Below are 24,927 nucleotides of genomic sequence, written 5' to 3'. Positions count from 1 at the left end.
TTATTGTAAAAATAGCGGTGGTGATGAGATTAAATATCATAGCAATATTGTAGCATGAAGCAAAAAATAAACTAAACATAACGCACCGCACCTAATCACCCATCTAAACCCACCGAGTTCTGACTTCTTTTTTTATTCTTCTAGCCCTAAGAAATTTCATTGTTTCCAATTGCTCAATGTTTGTAAGCTACTTCCCAACAACAACAACCATCAATAAAATTAATTAAATACACTTCAAAATTCAGTTCCACGACGAAATAAAGGGGCACAAATCTCTGTATTAGACTTTTGCTTTACCAGTTAACATCTCCAGCGCTGAAAAATTATTGTAATCATTGAATGTAAGTTAATATTTCTTAGAGAGCACCCCAGCCGCAAACAGCAGATTCCTCCTCGAAAACTGCACCATATTCCAATTTTATATACACATTCGACCAAGTTAAACATTGCATACTACGTTGAGAATATGAATTAACTTACCCGCAAACTATACACTGGACTAGACTTGGTTGCCAAGGTTTTCAACGATCTCAGTCTGTTGGGATTTCCACTCCTTTTGTTCATTCACATTCCAGGCAATATTTTTAGTTTATAACTTCAAATAAACATATTAGCAGATCAACATTCTTATATCTAACTTACTTTTCTTCGTTTTTCGGGGCCTTTGTGCTTGTTGTGACATCCCACAATTTTACAGTGCAATCAGCTGATCCAGATGCTAGAACCGTACCTTCACAACTGCATGTGCAGTAACGGGGATGAATATCAAGGCACTAACAGGTATCAACATCTAGAAACAAGTGAATTTCAGTATATGATTTTTGGATATATAGGAGTAAGGATTCCCACCTGAAAGCAAGTGACCATACGCAAGAGGTGTGACCCATCAAAGGCGTAACACACCGTCCACTTGAAAGGTCCCACATCATGATTGTGCCATCTTCATCACCAGAAGCCATATAGCGGCCGTCAGGTGACATTGCTAGTGACAATATCATACTCCTATGACCAATGAAAATCCGAACACATTCTCCACTTTGTACATCCCACAATCTTACTGTTCTGTCACTAGAGCCTGTGGCAATATAGTTGCAGTTGGCATGCCATTGCACGCACTGAGACAAGAAGGTTAAACTGTTTATGATTGGATTTGAAATATGATACAAGAGCCAGCACACTTTCAAAAATACAAAAAATAATTAGAAAGCTCTAAAAGATGGTAGACTTTATTCAGACAGGGAGAATGGTGCCCACCCAGGTTGATAAAACATTTAGACTAGCAAACCAGAGAAAGGGATATCAGTACTTACATCAACATCAGACAAGTGTCCTGCCATTATTCTCAAAGGTTGTATTCTATCCATTGACCAAATCCTTGCTGTTCGATCATGTGAAGAGCTGGCAAAATAGTGTCCTACAGGACTAAACTGCAGGAGATAAGGAACATTGAAATGCATTAGAGGCAGAAGGGAAAATCGGTCCCATTCAAGAGAGCGAAAGTAGATGAACTTTAGTAAGGTAAGACTTCATCAAACATAGCGGAAGATCGATCAATCATACCTGAACATCCCATACAGGATAATTATGACCCTTGTAGCAAACAAGATTTGCATTTAGTTTTGTGCTCCACAAGCGAACTGAAACAAGTCCATCATTTTAAGGTCCCAGGAGTTAAAAGAGTACAGTAACAAAAGCAAAAATATTTGAAAAGGAAAAAAAGGAGGGGGAGGGGGAGACGGCGGGGAAAGTGAAGGTGAAGGTGGAAGTGAAGTAAGACAAATGGGAGTGGAATATATCGTACTTGTTGTATCTGCTGAAGAGGAAAGAATAAAATCACCAAGAGGACTAAAGGTGGCTGAATAAACTGGTCCTGAATGACCCTGAAACAATGTATAGGATCTTTTCACACCATTTGGTCCCGCAACATGTTCACTTGAAGTAGAATCATTTTCACCCTGCAAAGTAGCTGCCACTTGCACTAGTTTGTGAGAATATCTATGTAGACTTAGACTAATTCAGTCAAACAGAACTACAAAAATGTTATATTAAAATTGCAGAGTCAAACCCAAAGAAATTCCAAATATTTTTAGGGTAAAACTTCAAGAGATACTGCAATGGTCACAGGGAGATAAATACAAATTATTTTGACTTACAACTACCAGCTTGTTGGCCCAGCTTTGCCATATCCCAAACCTGTGGTGCACAAATCAAAATTAGAAACCAACATGTTTCCAAAATAAGTAAATAAGACACCAATAAAACAGCAATTATATATCTTGCACACTGATTTAAGATACAACCTTCAGTGATGAGTCTGAGAACCCTCCAGCAACCAAAGATCCATCCTGGGATACTGATGAACAGTTCAAACTGAAGACAGATTAAATAAAACACAATAAGTACCTAGAGACATTAAAGGTAAACTTGACCATTAAATCAATCAATCAATAGACATTACCCATTATGCGTGTTGAGGAACGTATAAAAGCTGACAGATGGCAATGCAATGCTACTCAACTGTACACGGTTTCTTAAGTCCTCAAGTATAGACTGTTCTACCTCTGTAGACCTGAAACAATCATTAAGAAAATAATTCAAAGAAATAACATGCAACATGGCAATCTGAGCATTATTGCTTTTGCCATAGATTTCACATCGAGAGAAGTCCACTGCTATATGGCAGATTATTTCACAAGCATTAGCTGGTAGGAAAAAGACCAAAAAATGCATATCAAGTTCTCACAGTTCTAATTCCTTGGCCTAAAACCACACACCTGGGAAGTACAAGCCCTAGAGAGTCTAAAACCAAAACAAGACAGAAAGTAACAACAATAAAGTCATTTGGGTGAAAAAGTTCCAAGATCTGTATAAACAAATTTTAAACCCTTAAATATTAGGAGTAATTGCAAGGGTGAATGAGTGACCTCTTGACGCAAAAATCAAAAAAAAAGAGAGCAACAAACCATGGTAACTTCTGTTTATATTCACGTATCATATCCTATTAAGAACTGGCAAAAAAGCATGCTGATAGAATATTGCACATCCAAGTTCATTTCCACTAACTCTTTTCCTTTCATTTCACAGGAGAGTTAGACAAAAAGTTGATAATTCCGTGATGGTTTTAATTCAGTGAAGGATTAGCACACTACATTAAGCATCAATCCTACATCTGAAGAAAATAATGAAAAGAGGGAATCATTGAAAATACATTACGGGCAAAGTGAGCTCTGGCTTGACTCGTGGTGCAGCAGGGGTGGGTTTAGCCTCAGGGCGAGCACTTTTTGCTGTCGCATTAACAGCTTTGTCCTTTTTCAACTTTTTTGTTGAAGCACCTTGCTTTCCACCTTCTACTGATCTTTTCTGAAAAAGAAACAGAAAGGACAAAGACACAATTGTGTGTATTAGTTAAACATCAACTTCATTAACCCAAAAGTACACTTGAAAAATCAAGTATAAATGAAACGTCAAACATATACATTTTAAATGAAGAAAGGAAAATAAGGAATTGTTACAGGGATTTACAACAATATGTACCTTACTGTCATCTACATCCCCTTCTTTGTTCTCTGCTTCTGCCTTTTCAGAATCTGAAAGCAAACCTCCTTCCTTCTCCAAACGTTCTTCTAAGGAGTCTTCTAGTAACTATGAAAAGTATATGAGCCTCAAAATTAAAGACAAGTAGAAATATGTGAACATGCATGCACATGTATGTCTGTATAGCTGCTACTCAAAGCCCAAGCGAGTGTTGGATACAGATATGTGCCTACCATGAGTATGCTCAATTTTTTCCCAAGTTTTCCCATACATTTGGAGTATCATATCCTATACTCTTATCAGAATACATGCTCAACAAGGTGTCAGACATGAGTAATTTAAGGGAAAAAAAAAGAGTCCAATTAACATAGCTATGGAGTTTGAAGATAGAGATACGATTTTAGCATAGAGCTTATGGCAGTAGGAACCCCTTTGCTTCAATGATAGCGAATTATATGTGCTAAATCCATCGAAAATTCATTTAAAGAGATAATTACAAGAACAGTGACTCACTCCCCAATGTATTTCTTTCTGATTTATCAGACTAGCTGCATCCTGGCAGCTTCCAATTAGTGTTACAACCTCTGTATCATCAGAAATCGAACCAGGCTGTCCAGAAGTAACTGCAAGGAAACAAAGACAACTGTAATCAGATAGTACACCTTCTTCTCTATGTGTTATCCAAAACATCAGCAATCAAAATGACATCACCTTGGAAATTGATATGTTCATTGATGACCCCCAGCATAGCAGTGGACTGTGTTTTATGCAAATATTGCAGCAGAAGGCCATATGAATACTGCCAAGATGATTAAGAAAACAGTTCAGGCAGTTCGATAGGAGAAGGATAGAGCCTGACTAATATCATTAGCAGTCATAAAATAAAGAATTTGCGGCAGTTACCTGACATATCTTGATGTTAACTTTATTCTGCCTAAGAGAACGAGCAAACTCCATCTCCTAATTAAGAAAACAACTACTAATGAGAAGAGTGATTCTCCTATTTAAGCTAAATACAGAAACAATAGGATGTTAAATAACCTCCAAATGAGACTGCGAAAGAACGCCTTCCAACTTTTGAAGGTCCCGTGAGTGCATCAGTTCATGGTCCTCGTGAAAGGCATTAAAAAAGGTTCTAGCTGCAAAAGGAAGACCAAAAATGTTTGAGAGACAAACCTATCAGATATATTGTGTAGGATACATGAGAATGATAAAGTCAAGTTAGTTTAACACATACCCTCTTGCAAATGTCCTTTCGCCACCAGATCCATGAATGAATGTATAAAGACTGGATAAAGCACGCGAAGCAACTCATGCTGCATACATTCAAAATCTAGCTTATGCCCCCGGAAGTGAAAACACATATCAGATGACCAAATATCAAACCAATACCTTGTATAAATCTAGGGAACTATAAGTCCACGACCTCAGTTTGCTATACCCATCCTGGTACCGTGCCACATCATCCTCTGACCTGGAAACAAGCACCTTGATATTAAAAGAAGCAGTGAAATGCAAACAGAAAGGAGACAACAAGAAAATATTCAAATCCTTCATGGATTAGCGTTCTTCTAATTAGCATTCTTTACCACACTGTCTGTCATGACTCGACTCAGCCCACTGGACATGGGCAGTGTAGTGAAAGAATAATCCAGAGTTGTCCTCTTTGGATAGGCACAGATCCCTCAAGGTTTTGTCACCCTCATGTGCACCTTCAGAGATTCGAACCCTGTCTCAACACCCAAAGAGGACAATTCCGGCTTACGTGAGATTATGTTCTCACGACATGACCCATGCTCAGCGAGATGAGTCGGGTTCTGACACTGTCAAAATAGGCATTCATGCTGACAAGAAATTTGACTAATTATTAACCCACACTTAACTTTGGCTATCACCTTGGACATTTCTTAAGAGTTCAGAAGTCGAAATTTGCATGTTGAAAGATAATATAAACTCAACTTCTCTGGAAATTATAACATTCCACATGCTTCTTATCAATATTCTTCATTTTAATGTTTTCTAGAGTTTATATTTAAGTAAAATCAAACATGAATAATTGAGTATCAAAACAGATTTCACCTGAATAAAAAAAATTAAGCAGTTGACAAAAAGAATGCAAAAAGAAAAAGAAAACCGGAATGGAGGGTTAGGGTTTGCATTGAACTTACTGGGAAAAGTGATGAATTAACTTAGCAAGATCAGGGTCGTTGTGGAAATCGATTGGAGCGGACTCCTTCTTCTGAAGATCCTCCAACAATTGCTCCGCTTCTTTGAATCCTTTCTTCTTCAAATAAGCTGTCACGAAGCTATTCACAGCCTGCATATTTTCCATTTTGGATTCTACCCCTTCTTTCAAAAATAACAAACAATTCTTTACCAAAAAAACCAAAGCTCACACTCTCCTCTTTGCTCCTCTTCGTTTTCTTCTCTTGTTTTGCTTCTTTGAGCGACGATGAATTAGGGATTTTATATCTGGGTTCGTGGGCGGATTCGAAATTTATTTAAGGACCCATTATTAATTGGACTATTTTACTGTTCATACCCATAATTAACTTGATGCTTTTTACGGGTTCATGCCCAATCTAATCCAATCCAGTTTTCCGGAAGCCCATGTGATTTTCTTTTTTTCTTTTTATGAGACTCGATTTTGAACCTATAAATTGCAACATTAGTTTTTAATAGCCATAAATTTAGCCCTAATATTAACTTATTTTAAGATTTTAATTTTAATTTTTTTATTATTTTGGCTCTTCATCATTAAATTTTAGTGAAATTGTTATTTTGGACATGCAAATTTTACTGAATTGTTAAAATTTTAACAACATTGACATTGTTGAGGGGAATCAACTCTTTCGGGAGAAGTCTTTAAAGTGTCGTCTGTCAAACAACCAATTTATCCTTAACAACCGAAAGTATTGCCCTTGTGCCCGGATTTTTACCCCAGCCCTTGTGGAGAGTTGTATATGGTTCACAGAGGGGGCACCTTGGGTGGTGGAGATATAACCTGCAAGACTCGGGAGAGATATAAATATAGAGCGTGTAAATAATAATTGAGCTACCTAAGCGTGAGGCGGCTCGGACCACCAACTTGGTGCTTATATAACCTTTGCAACCATGGTACCAGTCAACTATCCAACGAACGACACATAGAAAACTTCTCTTGAAGGAGTCGATCCCCTTTAACGGACATGACAACCTGCATGGTAGTCTATATGCACTTTATTAATGAATTGGATAATTTTTAGAATATATATATATAAACCTTTTTAAAAATTTTGTTGAATAAATTAATTGTTTTTATTAATTATTTTAAATTTTTAGAAATTATATGTTGATTGCCATACGAGTTGTCACATTAGTATCATTAAATTTTTAACAATGTAGTTAACTTTTCCATCTAAGAAACAAAAATTTGATTAAATTTTAAAGATTGAGCATCAAAATGAATAAAAAAAAGCTAAAATGACAAAAGAAATAAACATAAAGGATTAAACTTATATTCTCTAGCCAAGAAGATCTCAATTTTAAATTTTAAATAACCCATTCCTTATTGGTTGTTTAGATAAAAGGTTTTGATAATGTTGTGGGCCATTCCAATGAGTTTTTATCAAATTTAAACATTTAATTTTCATGTCAATTCCTATTAACACATCACCTAAGTATTATTGGTCTATAGGAATTTTATTTGCACAATTAAATAGATTTTTAATTAGGATTATTTATTTATTTTTAACTGCTGTAACTTGGCCTATTAATTGGGACCTTAAACCACCCCTTTTCATCAATGGAATAATTTAAAACCTCTCTCGATTTTGATATTACGTAAATTTATCTCTCTTAAAAATAATAAATTAATTTTATCTCTATCAAGTTTGAAAATGAGTAATTAAAGATAATTAATCACAATAATTGATATTTTTTTGATCAATTATACATAATTTTGATTGATATAATAACAAATTAAGCCCTTTATGTTTACATTTGCTATCAATTTGATCATAATTTAAAAAAACCCAAAGATATGTATAAAATTTTAAAATAGAAAATATGGGGAAAAAAATAGCTTCAAGTATATATATAGGAAAAATATGTAAACCTAAGGATTAGGCTTTTTATTGTACCAATTAAAATTATATAAAATTGACGAAAATCATTTGTATCATCTCAAAAATTTCGACGTAACACGTGGCATTATTCTAATAACGGATAAAATAAATGTTCAAGAAAATTTGGAAATTTTAGAAAATAAAAAATATTCATGAAGGTGAGGTGATTTTGAATATGGGATTTAATGAATGAAATTTAGAAGTGAAAATGTGATAAAAATAAAATCGCAAAATTTTAAAAGTTTGAGGACTAAAATATAAATTTAGTCAAAAAGGAAATAAGAGTTTTATTTCCTATTTGACATGAGGATAAAATGGATTATGAATTAGTAGGGTGAAAATTACTTTTGGAACTAAATTGGAAAGACTAAAAAATACAAGAACCAAATGATAAATTATTAATGTGATTTAATTTAAAAAACAAATTAACTAATTTAGAATCGGTTATATTAATGTGCTTTGATCTTAAAATATTTAATATTAAAATAATATAAAAATTGATCATGATTTGAATATTAATATTAATATTAATATATTATAATTTAAATAATATTATTAATAATTTCTTACATGATGATTATACAAACCCATTTGCCCAGGCCAACAAAATAAATAAGAAGCCCAAAACATAAAAAAGGGCATAGCCCAGACCGATGCAAGAACTAGGGTTTCAAAACCCTAGTCCTTCCTCCAGCGCCGCGCCACCTACTACCATGTGCGTCTGACGCCTCCTGCCATCGCCATACGGTCACCTGCAGACACGCAAGAAGAAAAGCAGAAGCAGACAAGACTAGACAAAAAAATTTAGCTTTCTCTCGGCTATAAAGCCGAATATTGTAAAATGTAAACGGAGGGGATTTTGTATGAAAAGAGATTAAAAAATAGAATACAAAAAGAGGTGATTTTTCGTTTCTTATGATTCTATTCTTTTTTTTTTTGAGATCTACCTTTTTATTTATTTTGTTTTAAGAAAGTAAAAATAAAAAAGGAGAAAAGGAAAAGCTTACCTGAATCGGCCTTTAGATCTGTCGTTATCGGCCCTTCGCCGCCGACGGATTCAAGTTTAGGGAAGGGCTAAGACCTTTTTTCTCCTTGTTTCCCCGTTCTAAAATTTTGGTCTTTGAACACGTTTCAAAATGCTGATTGGGAACACCCTCGTGCGAGGCCGGCCGTCGGTCACGGTGGCGCAAGCAATAGCATTGTTGGCCGGACTTGGAGAGGACGAGAGAGAGTTTTCAAACTCTCTGTTTCTTTTTTAAAAGGGGTGGCTAAACTGGTTTGTTTCCTCTGTTTTTTTTTGTTTTTATACGGGGTAAATACGACGCCGTTTTGAGCCCTTGATCAGTGGCCAAAACGACGCCGTTTTGTCTTAGACCCGAAATTGATTCGACCCACTCCAAGATCCACGTGTTTTTAGCGGAAGGGCTAATTCGCTTTCAGCCTTTCCACTTTTTAATGGTTTTAAAATCAAGTATTCTTAGTTTTTTAATTTTGCCCCATGATTTGTTTTACGTTTTCAATTTAATCCTTGCTCGAACTACAGCGCTTTGGGGAAGGGAAAATTCCCATTTTGATCCCCCCTTGTTATGTGCGTGTTCAGAGTAGTCCCTCCCCTTAATTATATATATATCTTTTATATTTTTATAGTTCTATTCATTTTCTTTGTTTATTTCTTTATTTACATTTTCATCATTATTTGAAAGAATGTTTTGATTTTATTTGCTTGTATGTATATCATTGATTTGCCCTTTTTTATCTAATTTATTTTCATTGCTATTATTTGTATTATTTATGCTACACCATTGTATTCATTAACATTTTGTTACGCATACTAATATCCTTTTAAAAAAAATTTCAAAATGAGACAATGTTTTGTGTTTGGAAATTCGAGAAAACGTGCCCTAATGTGCTGGGTTTCGATTTTTCTCGTTCGACCAAATGGCCAAATATCCTTTTAAAAACTTCAAAATAAGGCAATGTTTTGCGTTTGGAAATTCGAGAAAACGTGCCCTAATGTGCTAGGTTTCGATTTCTCGTTGGACCAAATAGCCGAATATCCTCTTAAATCTTAATCCATGTCGTTCGAGTTTTTTTAGGATCATACTTCAAATCTCTTTAAAGTTTTCAATTTTCGACATTAAGACATTAACTAATCAACTAGGTACCAATTTTTGGGCGTTACGAGCGTGCTAATCCTTCCTCGTACGTAACCGACTCCCGAACCTGTTTTTCTGAATTTCGTGGACCAAAATCGTTGTTTTAATAAAATCAAATCGTTTATTAAAAACAACCACTTTTTGAGGTGATCCAATCACACCTCATTAAAAAAGAATTGGTGGCGACTCCCGTTTTCGTTTTCATTTTCAAAATCAAAGTCGACTCCGTTTTATAAAAAAAATGGTGTCAACAATGATTATTTTATGCATATTGTTAAATTATTTGTTTTAATGTTAAAAAGTGTTAATGTTTGATCTTTTAGATTTTCTATTTATCTTTGGTGTACTTTAATCAACGAATATAATTAATTCTTATTATATTTGAAAAGAATAAATTTAATTTGATAAATGTTATTAATATGTGTCTTTATTTGAATTATATTTTAAGCTTCACAACTTAATAATCATTAAATTTAATATTATAATATTAAAATTAATTTAATTAAGTAAAATCTTAGAATGAAGAGACAGTTTATTTAAAATCAATTTTATATTTAACATATAAAAATTATAAATAAAAGTCATAAAATAACTTTTAAAAATTAAAAGACAATGAGTAAAAGAGTTATTTACCCAAATTGTAAATAAATGTTTCAAATAAAGAGTACCATGTGTCAAAATTTTGTTATGTGAACATGATTATTATTATTATTTTAACATTGTATTTATATAGTATATATAAATAAATCAATTGGTTAATTTAACCTATAATTCAAGGATAGAAATATTTTACTTGTAAACCTGAAACAATAAAAAAAAAAGGAAAAAAATATTGATCCATGTATTCTTCGACGATGAATCTTATGTTGATAATCCGATTGGTCGAACAATTGAAAAAAAGTTTTTGACTAATTGTCACATTAAGCACATAATGTTCCTAAAAGCCTAAATTTCAATCGGAGCTTCAACGACAACAACCGTTGCTGTTAGATCTTGAAATTGCGGCAGTTGGGCGGGCACTCCCTTTGTCGCCATATTGACCATCGAACAGATGAGATTTCAAGACTCCATGGTTGCAAACGATTTCTCCACCTTTTAATCCTAATTTTCTAGGGTTTCCATAAAACCTTGGGTCTTCATCGGTAATAGAATAAATTTAAACGATGACTTGAGAATGTTAGGGCTTTTAGGGGTTGATAACAACAATAACGTGATTCTATTCAAATCCCCTGAAATTTCCGAATTTTCTTAAATATTGATGAGATATCTATAATTTGTTTTAAAATATAAAATCAATGGATAATTAAAAATTATAAATATTAAATAAAAAATTAAAGAGATTGCCACTTGTGCAACATAATGCTTGTCTATCTTATTTGTATACTTCTGCGATGCGATGCGCTGGCTAATACCGTTTGTCAATGTAATTGTTTTTAAAATGAAATAAAAAGTCTTAACCTAAAAAATTAATAATACATATTAGAAGTATATAAAATATATGTTTTATTATGAAGTTTGAAAATGTTACATTAAAATGTTTATAATAAATAGAAATGCCAGTTGTTAAAATAAATCAAAGAAATGTATATTTAAAATATTATATTAAAAGATTATAAAAATAGATATGTCGATGTTTTATTATAAAATTTTGCACTAACAAAAAATTAATTTATGAAAAAATTACAATTAACAGTAACAAAAAATTATATTATAAAATAATAATAAGATTAATTTTAAAAAAGTCATATAAATTGTAATATATGTATAATAATTAAATTATGTTTAAAATAAATTATCTAAGGTTAGGAGTAAAAGAGTAATTTATCCCAAGTAAAAGTAAATGCTTAAAATGAGGAGGGTCACATGTCAAAAAACTGTAATGTGAAAACACTTATTTATTTAGAACATTGTAATATATATAGTTGGAAAACGGATAAATTTTATTTTTGGTCCTTTTATTATGCCTAATTTGAATTTAATATCTACATTTTAATTTATAATATAATTTGGTCATTATATTTTCTTCATGATAAGACAAGGACTAAATTTCAATTCCGATCCATTTTTTAGATTATATAAGAACAATCAAATTTCAATTTTAATATTTAATATCTATACTTTAGTTTTGGCACAATTTAACATCTCAATTTTTATAATGTCATTAATTAGTCTAAATACTTTAATCGACTAAAATGATAATGTTAGTTTTAAGAATTGTTAACACCGTTAAAATTCTCTGTTAAAATCAAATCCATTATAATATTATTTTTGTTACATGGATGTCAAATAAATATATATTTTTAATTTCTATATGTTATACCAACAAATTTAATAAAATAATTTTAACATGTTAACAAATGAGTCTGAAATTTAACCTCTAAAAATAAACACATCAAAAATATAAAAATTGGGAGGTGGGTGAGACTTTATAATAGTTGTTGAGTCAACCGACTTTATCTGATTCCATCAGCTAAGAAATGTGCTTGGGGGGACAAAATCGTGATGGAGGAACAGCCTCTCTCACGATAGATGATGCGATATTATTATTTGTGCCCAAAACAGAATGCCGAAAGGCTATTCATAAAATAATTGCTGTAATTAATCAAACACCAAATTATTGTTCCTACACCCCCAAATCCAATCAATCATGCTTGCTTTACATCCATGCCATCAGAAACTACCAGCGGAATGCTTTTTTTTTTGGGTTAGATTATTCATTTTTTAATATCTAACATATGTTTTTTTATTATGTTTATCATCTAAAATTGAATCTGTATCATTAAGATTATTAAGGTCTCCTTCTTTTATGTACTTTTCGAAGTATGTATCATGTATCTCAATTCCACATATGATTGAAGTTATAACATATATAACATGCTAGTACGATACAACTTTGTTTTTTTTATGCTATACTAAGGTGAATTATTGTTAGAACAACAAATGTTTTCTCAACCTTGAACGTCTCAAATTAAATAATTCATGAACTATCTGTGGTGTTTGTGTCTGAAACCATTCTCTAAAATAATATCTTACCTCACAATATGGTGCAAGAAAATATTTTTTATTTGCATAATTAGCATCGACCTTATAATATTTGAGTTCACAATATGAATAATTTATAGTTTTAATTATAAAACTTATAAAAACTTATTTTAGAGAAACAATTATGCTAAGTTATATCAATTTTATAATACGTAAATTAAGTAAAAATAATATAAAATTTATAATAACCTTTGTAAAAAATATTTTATAAATTATCCAAAACTTGTATAGAACTTCTTACATAACTTTAGAAAGATATTTTTTATAAATAAGTTATGATAAAAAAATTATGACAATTTTTCATGAATAAGTATATTATTTTTATAATATATAGAATGAACAAATAAATAAATTATATCTACATTTGACCATAATTTTTTATAAACAAAATATAAAAGTAACATATAAATTATATTTTATAATAAAAATTTTTGCCATAACTTTATAACAATTTAGGATTTAAATAATATAAATTATTTTGTTATAACTTTAAAAATACACCAATTATTTTTATAATATAATTTTTAATTTTTAATGATAAATTTAATAATATTTTAATTTAATTTGATAAACTAATATAAAGTCATTTCCAACCGGCCCAACTCTTTTCGAACAAGTGCAGGCCGCGAACCGTCTGCGTGGCTCCTTAGGAGCATATAAAGTCATCAACTTCTGAATCATCATTATCCCAATGAATGATTGGGTTCCTGATGTGACCCTTTCAGCACCAATTTATTCTTGCTCTCTTCTCTAATGTATATATACATATATAATATGAAAACCTTAAAAAATTTGTGTACATTTTAATGATATAAAACACCCATAAAATTAAAGCACCTCATGGTTTTAAGACTTATGATAATTGTAAAATTATTAAGTTGAACGAGAACTAAAAATTTGTTCTCTTTTTCCTCCAATACGTTTGTTTCTTCTTCATCTTTTCTTTTCTTATTAGTTGCATTTTTCCTTTTCAGTTTGCAAATTTATATTGTAAGTATTTTTGTTATCTTTACAGATTGTGATTGATAGATAATGATACATGTTGTCATTGAAACTCCACTGATCACTAACAAAAGTGGGTGGCTCTTCATCTGCTTCTTAATTTATTTCTGTTTTGAGAGTATTTCAAAATAATAAATGATTCCACAAGTTGAATTAGACTCGTGTTGTCTTAAGTTTTATATATTCTTTTTTGTTTATTTTCCATTATTCAATAAGTTCCACTTTTAAAAGCTTTTATTTGCTATTGTAACACATTTTTTAGTCTTGCTTATACATGTAGTATTACTTTTGCAAGTGATTTTAGAGATGATTTTGTTGTCGTCTTCTCCAGTTTGGTGGATGCTTGATTCTTTTTCCGATTTTTGCCCGCCACTTTGAATCAGCTGGGGCTGATTTTTTTATTGTCTTAAGTGCTTGAAGTACTCCAGATACCATGCTTGAGTTGTGACAAAATCAATTGCCTACGTGTTATAATATTCTGATGCTTAGGCTGAAATTTTTGTTGTGTTGATAGAGTTTGTCCTACTATTGGTGTTTGTTGTTTTTATCAAATTATATAAGCCCTAGAATAATATCTTAACTAAAATTTATTATTTTCATTTGAATTAAGAGTGGAACTAATTTTATTAAAATTTAAGACTAGACTAATTTAGTAAATAGTGTAGTTCATGCTTTATATCTATTGTTATAGATGAAAAGTTATTGTAGCAAGTAAAAATAAAACATGAAAATCAATTTTACAATAAACTTAACTATTGTAGTAAAATATCGAGTAGTTGCTATATCGATGATTGACTGTATTTCATATTTGTATACTTTTATACAATTTGCATTGAATTTTAATTAATTTATACATAAATTATGCATTTTTTACAAAATATATAATAAATCACATTCAAATTCAAGAATACCAAGTTTACATTTGTAGACGTAAAAGTTCACTAAAAGTCGCAATTTTAAGAGTCAATAACAATATCTATACTACATTTAAGATTTTGATTGAGTTGGTGTCATTCATCAATTGAATTTTAATTCAGTCGTGTAAAGTTACTAAAATCCCTAATTTTAACAACAAAATACATTCTTCAAGAAAAAAGAAGAATAAATTTATCCTTCCATATAAAATTAAAAAAAATTTGCACATTAACCCAAAATGTTATGATCCTTACTATCTAAGTATTATGGTTTCAATTAATGTTATGCTTGATTGTTATATAATTTTTTAAAACAAATTTATTTATGGGTTTGTGGATAATATAGTAAGTTTTATTTATAAAATTAAAAACAATATATATTATTAGTTAGTGTGTAGAGGATGAATTATGTGAAGTTGAAGATAATAATATTAGGTGAAGGGATTAGTCTAATGTAGCAAAAAATGTCAAATAATAATTAGTCTATTAAAGAAAACAAGAGACGATGATGAAAGGGTAAAGCGAGGGGTTGATGGTTCAACATTGTCCGAATTCACTAAATGTCAACATGAAATGGGATAGAGCGCACTTGCTTCTTACTTTGGTCCCATGAAAATTCAAATCTTAAATAAAGACATGATTTCATGAGTCATGTTTATCAAAATAGAGATGCAATAAATAAATATTTAAATTCGAGAACTCACGCTTATGGGTTTAACATATACAAACGGTTACTGTAAAAGGGTAAATCAATCTGTGAGTTTTGAGATTCAACATAACTGGTCATTAAATTGAAGCTTTCAGAATTATTGCTCAAAAATACCCTACAAACATGGTCTTAGTTTCTGATTTAGACGTTGGTGCATGTTTCTTCTGGATCTACAATTTGTATGGTAACTTGGTATACTGTTCTTTTAATGGCTAGTATCTGCTAATAACTACGTTTTAGCCACAAAAAAGTCATTGAGAAGTGTTGATATATTGAACCAACGGATGTGGAGATGGAGAAGATTTTGGTTTAGAAGTAGAAAAGAAGAAAAACAATCCCCTAAGATGTTTGTAAGATTTTATTATATAGGGTTGGATCCTGGATCTAATTATTTTTATTATAATTATATAATAAGAAGAAGAGAATTTGTTATGTTTTTTTCAGAGAAAATTGATAGTGTTTTTTTTTTTGAGAAAATTGATGGTGTTAACGGCAAACAAAAATATTAAATTCACTTGTACACTTTGGACGAATAAGATTGATGAGGCACTAAAAGGTGTATGCAAAAGGGATGGGGAATTTCTGTTCTTGTCACGCGTATTTTAAAAGGGTCACACCTAGATTTAATCATGGACCAGGTTAGGTTAGGCCTATGCAAAATTTTAGATTTTTTAAGTTTAAATACAACTTGATAAATGAGTCTAAAATTCTACTAACCTGATCTAAATTAAAAATGTTAAACTTAAGCTTGACTCGGCCTGCTCATATTATTATTTTTAGATTATTTTTATTTAAAAATAAATTTATAAAATATAATACATCTAATGTACTATAAACATTAAAATAAATGTTTCTCAACAAAATAAAAATTAATTAAAAAAATTATTTATACTTAAATAACACTGAGATAGTTGTAACTTAAAAAATAAATGCATCTAAAATAGTAACAAAGTTGATAATAAACAAGAGTCATACAAAATTCAAACAATAAAAATAAAATAATAATGAAATGACAATAAAACAACTGATTCGGACCTATTCCGCATACAAGGATCGAGAGGAAAAAAAAAAAGTGAAATGTTGGCACGTGTTGGAAAGGTGAGTTTTGTATATCCTTTCTGTAGATTTAATTCCTCTTTTAATTCTCTGCTTCATCCTTTCATTAGAATATTTCTAGAAAGAAATCTATTTTATCAAGTTCTTGAAATGTCCCCAAGATCGGTGGTTTTGTAGCATTTCCTTGAGGACAGCTTAATCTTTTGGTATTCTCTAGTTGTTTTTGCAGCATTTACATTGTCTTCCACCTCTCCTTCTCTTTGTTTTGTAGCATTCTTTGCTATTTCCTTTTTCCTGGATTTGATAATTAATGTCGAGAGTCGCACGAAAGGGAACCGCTAGGGTTTATCTTCATCTGCAATGGTAGATGCTATCCATTGCTCGGTAAGATTGCTTTTAAAAGATTTATTATAAATACAAAGTTTAATTGATTAAGTTGTTTGCTTAATGTGATGATAAAATCAAGAAAAAAATATTATCACAATAATTAGTAGTAAATTAATTAATACCAATTTTTTATTATCAGTAGTATATTCGTATTTTTATATATATCATAAAATTGGTTCACAATAATTTTATTACGCAATATGGATAAATTGATTAATAATTACAAAATTTCCTATATTTGTGAGGCCTTGTTCAAAGAGTAATATACTACCGATCAACTAGTACAAAATGTTATTCAAGTCCAATTCACTTACCAAGTTGTAACCTCACTGCTATACGCAATCTAGATCGCTCTCCCTAAGACTTTCCCTTATTCAAAGCTTACTTGCAAAATGAGGAATAAAAACTATTTGCTTACAATAAATTTGCACAAAAATAAGTTGTTGATAAGCGCTCCATTAATCTCATTAATAAAACAATGGTATACTTTCACTATCTCTTCGAAATAGCCTTTGATATAGTCTCTAATATGAAATAAAGTGCCAAAGATATTCCGAGCATGAATTTTAAAGAAAACAAATATCTTTTATAGGAAAACATGATCATATTGAAAGTTTTCGGAAGAGCCATTACTTAACTTCTTCAAAATATGTATCTATTTAATTAAGGTAATAGATCAAACTAAAATTCTTGAAAACTAGCATTACTTAATCCAATCTCTTCTTCAATTATAATCTAAGTTATTTGTTGCTCAAAATCATCAAAAATATAAAAATAAATAGTCATGATACATTGATTAAACATACCAAAAAGAAAAAATCAATTTATAATATTTCTAAAACTCATCAAAGCCCGTTTAACATTTGGTTGAATAGTCGATTGAGTTTTTAGTTTGATTTGCATGAATGTTATTATGAATACAAGAGAATGTAGTATCATTTTATTTATAAATTAAGAATGAAAAAAATGAAATCGACTCGAATGCATGAATCTTGATGGTAAGGCAAAAACAACAGAGGAGCTTACTTTGCTTTCCAGTGGGGTCAGTCACACTACAGGGCGAGTCCGCTCCTCTGCTTTCGTGGCGATAAATGAGTTGAACAATCCCCACCTTCCAATCACTAATCGACATTTTTCGTTCTTTTGCCGGTTTGTCGCTGAAATAATGGTTTCAATTTGTTGAGTTGTTGCAAGCTTCTGGATCCTTTATTTCTTAAAAAAATAAAATAAAAACTTAATACTTATTTTTTTAGCTTCCTACTCCGGCTAAATTATTATTTTGGTATCTATATATTTTTTATTAATTTGATCATTATATTTTATTTTTATTGTCAAATTAATTTATATATTTTAATTTCGTAATTTTCGTTACCCAATCCAAATTTTATTATAAAATTTCAAATTCACTTAAAAATTAAAAAAACTAAAAATTATTAAAATTCTCAAAAATCTTTTCTTAAACCCAAAAGATTTGAAACAAGGTTGCCCAATCCCTCATTTGTTGATTAGGTTGATTGATACTTAAATGATCATAACAATAGTGGAAAATGTTTAAATACAAAGAAAAATTAAAATTAGGGAATATTTAAACAGTTCCCATGCTGTGCATTTTGAAAATTCAAACAAAAGTCGTGAAATATGGAAGGGAGCGGTTGCCTTCCATCATTACTTTTACTACATTATTTTCAATATATAAATAATCACTACTTATAAATATAATTCATAATAGAAAACTGTGAAAATCACGGAATATAAAGATATATTTAAAAATAATCCACAATATATAATGAAATGTATGGTTTGAAATTAATTAATCGTAATGACATATGAAATTAACAATATAAATATATCAAATTAATAATACTAAATGTATTACATTTATCTATCACGACATTGTCATCAATTGAGAATTACTGTCAAGTTGATTTGTGACACCAACTCAATTAATAACATTGTTAATATTAGAAATCCTATCATACACGTATGCACGTGAAAACCACGAATTTTGAACATAGATGTTTGTTTAAAAATAACATACAATAAACAATGAAACGTTTGGTTGAGTGATAAATTTAAGGTAATTTTATTAATCCAATTGGCACGGGTTCAAATACCACCGTATGCATGGTTAGGGATTTTATTAATAGTATACAAGTATAGATATACAACTGGTGGAGATACTAAATTGTGTATATTAAAAAATGTATATAAAAAAATCAAAATAAAGCTTTGATGCGTGATAAATTTAAGGTTTTACTAATCCAATTACAATTATTGTTAACCAAGTAAAATAATTTGTGGTAAAAATAAGATACACTTGGACCAGAAAAACCGATGCTAAAAAAAACATTTTTGAGCACGGGTTTTTTGAATAAAAAAATCAAATGGATTCAAAATGTATTTAGGGTTTTCTGGATCGTATCAATAAGTTAAACCCATACTTCGAGTTGTTTCATGCCATAAATAAACTCCAACACTCAAGAAATCCGTTGGACAAGCGGATTCACATCTCTTACAACCAACACAATATTCTGTTCTTGGAGCGGAAGCAATTTGCTTAGCTTTACACCCATCCCAATGTATCATTTCTAACACATCATGGGGCAAGCTCGGACAAATTGAGTACACCCAATACATGTATCATAATTTTTTACTGAATGTGACATGGGATCTATAAATTTTGAACATCATAAAGTTTTGGTTGAGTGATAAATTTAAGGTTTTATTAATCCAATAATTGGCGTGAGTTTAAATTCCACCATATATAATTTTTATTAGTTTTTATTAAAACTAAAATATTAAAATATCTTTGAATAATATAATTTATTTTAATTATAGAAGGATAATTGTATAATTTCTCTATCAAATTAGTAACTCAATTAAAGGTGATGCTAATTTAGTATGAGCTTAATAAATAATATAAATATAGAATAACAATAGGAAAAGCAATAGCCTCCAAAATGGAAAATTGTCTTTTCCATATGTTTGACCCCATTGTTTATCAATCACGCCTCTTTGTCTCCGCTCCGACTCATAAATATTAATACAAAAAACTACCTATAGTTCCTCCCTAACCCATAAATAGGAGGATAATGCGCTTTAGTGCACTTAAACTCACGTCATTCTACATTAATAACAATACACATGTTAGGCTAAAGCTTCTTGGCCCACTCTTTTCGGGCTAGTAGCATGGCGTATATGGAAGAATAGGAATCTATTTGTCTTTCAATGTTTAACATGGAGTTTAGCAGAGATCATCAAGAATTCTGTTTGTTGGGCAAGAGAGTATACTAACTCTCATGTGTGGGATCCATCTCAAGATTTAAATGAAGAATTCGAGCAAAACTTAAAAACAGCTGTTTGAGTAAAGATATAGATTTAGGCTTTGTTTTTCTTTTAATTTAGCTTGTTTTTCCACCAAAAAAAATACCCATGTCAATTGAGTTAAAATTCAACCGACTTCTATAAGATATATTAAATGTATATAATTTTGTAAATTAAATATCTTCTTCCACTTCTACTAAACAAATTCATTGATGTTTTTAAACTGGTTCCACTTCTCACAAACAAATTAATTAATCTTAAAATGTAGCAAAGCTAAATTAATCATTATAATTGATTATAGATATTTTGCATCGGTTGTGTCGATGGAGCTACAAGGCTGCTCCACTTGGGCATCATATATTTCTTATTTAATGTATGTATGAGAGAGACTTGTACACATAATGATCTTCAAAAGTTGAAGCCAAAAAATCATATAAAAGCGGATTGAGAGTTCATTAATTAATAAATATTTATTTTATAAAATAATTTATGCGAAAATTGCCGAGGCGCCTTGAAGGAGGCTAGCTCCTAAAAATATAGAATTGTAGATTTATTTTTAAAAAATAAAATTATATTTTAATTCTTCAAAAATTTATAACCTAATTTTGATTTTAAAAAAAATAACTTTACCCTTACATAGAAGTTTTAATGTGAATCGCGAGAGTTAGGTGAGATAGTAAACGACTTTCATACATTAATTAGTATTTGAGGGTTCGATCCTCACCTTAGTTATGGATCAGTTTTAAAATTCGTGGCCGATATCTACCTCTTAATGGGCATACAAAATACGAAAATTTAATTACTGGACTCATTATGATAGATATATTGAGAAATTAAAAAAATAACAATATTGATATGGAGAGAGGCAAAAAAAAGTGGGTGGTTTATAGGTGTGATTAAGTATTAATAATCGCCTAAAAATGTGTACGTGGAATGTGTTCAACCCTTTGATCAAAGATTTGTGGGCAATTAAGTGAAGTGTTGCTTTAAAGAATGAATAGTCCAAAATTAATAATTTATAAAGGCAAATTTTTGGGGCCTATGCTGAATGACTCATGACTCTAGTTGTGGATAAATAGAACTTTAAAAAAAAAAAATTAATATAACCATATATTTGGGGTAAGTTAATTATTATTTTTAAAAAGTTGTTTATATTTAGTATATTAAGTTTTGATTTAATTTAAAAAGAACTTATTAATTATGTTTTTATTTACATAAGTTTTGTCTTGCTAGCAGGGACAATATTAGAAGTTTTAATGGGCAGGGATAAAATTAAAATATTTTAAGGTTTTTACGTCAGAATTGCTTAAACTGAATTATTAACTTTTTAGAGGGTTTAGAAAAAGAATTAGAATAGATTAAATTGAATTAGTTAGGTTAAGAGGGGCTAAAAGTGTAATTGAACCATTTAGCCAAGGGTCAAGGCCCTACATATGTCATAGACTTGAATTTTGACCGAGCAAACCAGGCAGTCTTAAGCGGATAATTGGCTTCCAAATTGTCTATGAGAGTGAACACTCAAGTTGAAAATCCCAAAGAATTCTTTTTAGGACACCGAAGTTAAAAGCTACTAAGGTGATACAAGCAAGAAAAGTTGGAACACTCGAGAAAGCATGAATAATTGCTTGTTGTATTTTATTATTGAATGATGAATGATACAAATGAAGTTGGGGAAGCCTCCATTTATAGTTGTGTATCCCCTTACATCAACGATATAGCTTGAATTACATTAACGATTCATATTCAAACCTATCTACATTCTACAAGACAAAGTTCTAAGGAATTTTAGAATCTCTATTATCTTTATCCTTATAATTCAAATTAATTTGGTAAATTACAAGTTACCGAATTATTTATTAGACCACGAGACTTCAAGTAGATAGGCATCAAGAATTGGTCTCTGGTAGGTTAAGTAATCTCAATTTACTCAAAAAAAACTTCTTGACTCTTTATGCGTGCCTTGGTCACAGGTCATTGTGCATGTGCCATGAGAGGCTCCCCACCTAATCTATCAATACCCTCTTTATCTCCTCAAAATGAAATTGGTCAATCTCGTTTTGGAAATGCCACAATGCTTCAGCTAATTTCTAATTAACCTCATTATCAAGTAGTCCTTTCTTTTGGGTAAATTGACTTGGCCTATAATTTTGTCGTTGTTGAACTCGATATGCCATACCACAGATTGTACATTTCAATTATAGGTTGTCGCTTCTATTGCCATTTGTTGTAACTTGATTTGATTTAAGTCTTAGGCATACTTACACTAAACACTTGATGAACCTTGAGTAATGATAACTACTTCAATTTGTGGACCGTTTTGTAGATCTATTTCATAACTCTGAAAAGATCTTTGTAACACCTTAGCAAACCCTCAATTTGATGGTCTTGTGTAACCTACATCCAACATTTGTAGCAAATCACATTGTACAACAAAATTTGATGCATAATCCACAATTTTCATAGATGGTGATCTCACCGGCAACTCAACATGTTTAATATCAGAAAAAAGGATGTTGCACCTCTAATGGGTCTCATTAATGTTCAGAATTGTCAAGTCAATTGATAAGTGCTCCTAATTCATGTATTCTAAACCCTTATTACTTTACTCATTATTAATTTTCGAGTAAAACATCATGTCTTAGCTTCATTTATATATTTAGTGTTATGTTTGCATGCATCGATATTTTTATTTATTTTTGTTTTGATTTTATATTAGTTAGTAGTAAATAATTGTTTTAGTGTTTTCATTATTGAGTTATTTATTTTATTTTCTCTCCTATTTCGTTTTGTTGTTTATTCTCTCTTCATTTTTGTTTCACAACAAATTCAAAATCGTAATTATAATGCAAGTTTCATTTCCTTTCATTACTCAAAAGAACAATAGAAAGCAAGAAACAATGGAAAAGGCCAATGTTATGCAAAAATGCTTATAATTAAAAGAACAGTTTTAGGGTAGACTAATGCATAGCATATATATTACAAATAAAAGAGTTTAGACCAAATTGAATAAATATACAAGGATGGAGAATTAAAATTGTTATTAAACCACACACAAAAACACCAAAATAAGTATTTAACTCTTTCATGTAACATACAAAACCCAATTACCATATTTTTCAAAAGAAAAGCCAAAATACAATTCATATAGTACAAAATCTACTATGATATTTTGACCTATTTTAAGCTTATAATAATAATAATAATAATAATAATTTAATATGAGTTAATCAAACCCAACTCCCAAAATAATTAAGATGTGGGATTATTATTTAATACTTTCAAAGGGTCCACGTTTAAAATTATTAATTAATAACAAGTTGGGGAAAGAATCCTTACACCGACAGCCCATTTAAATTGGTTGCAAATTAAAATATAAACTAGCCAAGCATAACATACGAAACAAATAATAATAATATTGACATATTATTCGTCTACAAATAAAATTGGGAAGTTGACTAGTATTCTATAAAACTTTAATAAAATAATTACTTGTAAAGTAATAAAAATAATACACCATCCATCTACTAAATACTGATCCATAATAATAATAATTTAAAAGAATAACGTCAACACTTTGACTAAGTTCTTACATATACTCGCTTACAGTTGGATTCACTAGCACACTTATTTTAGAACTAAAATAAATAAAATAAAAAAACTAAATACTGATTCATAATAATAACAATTGTTAAAATTAAAGGAGAAGAAGAAAAGGAAAATAAAGAAATAAAAATAAAACAAATTAAATTGTTTTAAAAATAAAAGTATAGAGACTAGTTTTAACAAATGCAAAATATAGAAAAATTATGTTAAAAGATATGAAGAAAGGAGGAAAACAAAAGGAGAAGAAAAAGGTAAAAGAATATTAAAGAAAAAAATTAAATTGCTCAAAACGAAAAAATATGGAGACTAATTGTATAATTTGACTTAAATTTTTGTTTAAAATAATTATTTAACGTGCCACGTTAGCTTATCGTTACGCCATTAACGATAATTAACGGCTCAATAACTAAAATGTTACAACATGTTAAACATAATATTTTAAACATAAGTGATTAAAATGTAACCTGAGGTAAATCAAAGTGACTATTTTGATAATTTACTCTTAAAAAGAATTTACCTAGTCAGATATGTATATGCGACTTTCAATGTTTAGAAGGGTCGGACACATTTCAAGTTACATACTTCTTTTATTATTATTTTTATCTATTTATTAAGTTAATGTTATGGATTACTAGAAAACTAATTTAATTGAGTTTATAAAATAAATTGTATTATTTTAAAGGTGTTTTATTATTTTATGTTTTTACATAGAAAAGAGAGAAATATTACCACATCATTGAATTTCAACCTATGCGTTTATAGTTTTTAGGGTAAACTATTTTGTTGGTCACTCAAATTTTAGAGTATTTTTATTTTGATCATCTAAAATGAAATCCTTGCAATTCGACCACTCAACTTTTAGAGAATTTTCATTCTAGTCACCTAAGCTAAGCGTTAAATCTCTAATGATAGTTAACTGTACACGTTACATCATGCTTGCACTCTCATTTTGGTCACCAAATTTTTAGGTCACTTTTATTTTGGTCACTCAAAAAATATATTTTTTAAGTATTGATTGAGGTAAAAAAAACCAAGAATTAAAGTGAGAAAGTAGTAGTCCTAAAATAATACACAAAAATGATCAAATTCTACTT

At 30.1% G+C, this 24,927-nt stretch overlaps 1 protein-coding gene across 1 annotated transcript; it reads right to left on the bottom strand.

Annotated features, from left to right (window-relative positions):
• LOC105773392 (transcription initiation factor TFIID subunit 5) lies at nucleotides 1-5,986 on the bottom strand. Its single transcript, XM_012595274.2, has 19 exons — nucleotides 5,703-5,986; nucleotides 4,927-5,008; nucleotides 4,772-4,850; nucleotides 4,576-4,673; nucleotides 4,438-4,494; nucleotides 4,246-4,333; nucleotides 4,048-4,157; nucleotides 3,535-3,642; nucleotides 3,209-3,360; nucleotides 2,459-2,569; nucleotides 2,301-2,370; nucleotides 2,154-2,193; nucleotides 1,802-1,966; nucleotides 1,561-1,637; nucleotides 1,311-1,427; nucleotides 850-1,115; nucleotides 643-738; nucleotides 481-553; nucleotides 1-400 (listed from the first exon to the last, which is right to left on the bottom strand). The coding sequence occupies exons 1-19, from the start codon at nucleotides 5,864-5,866 to the stop codon at nucleotides 347-349; spliced, it is 2,007 nt and encodes a 668-aa protein (XP_012450728.1). The 5' UTR covers nucleotides 5,867-5,986; the 3' UTR covers nucleotides 1-346.
• Between the last annotated feature and the right edge of the window lie 18,941 nt (nucleotides 5,987-24,927).

Source organism: Gossypium raimondii, chromosome 7, assembly GCF_025698545.1.
Source record: "Gossypium raimondii isolate GPD5lz chromosome 7, ASM2569854v1, whole genome shotgun sequence".
Lineage (NCBI taxonomy): Eukaryota > Viridiplantae > Streptophyta > Magnoliopsida > Malvales > Malvaceae > Gossypium > Gossypium raimondii.
This window is presented reverse-complemented; position numbering and strand designations above follow the sequence as displayed.

Coding starts and splice junctions, on each gene's coding strand:
- LOC105773392 (XM_012595274.2), bottom strand. CDS start 5,866: ATGGAAAATATGCAGGCTGTGAATAGCTTCGTGACAGCTTATTTGAAG. Junction 4,674..4,771: donor GAAAGGACATTTGCAAGAGG/GTATGTGTTAAA, acceptor TTCCTTTTGCAG/CTAGAACCTTTTTTAATGCC. Junction 1,428..1,560: donor ATCCTGTATGGGATGTTCAG/GTATGATTGATC, acceptor TATCTCCTGCAG/TTTAGTCCTGTAGGACACTA.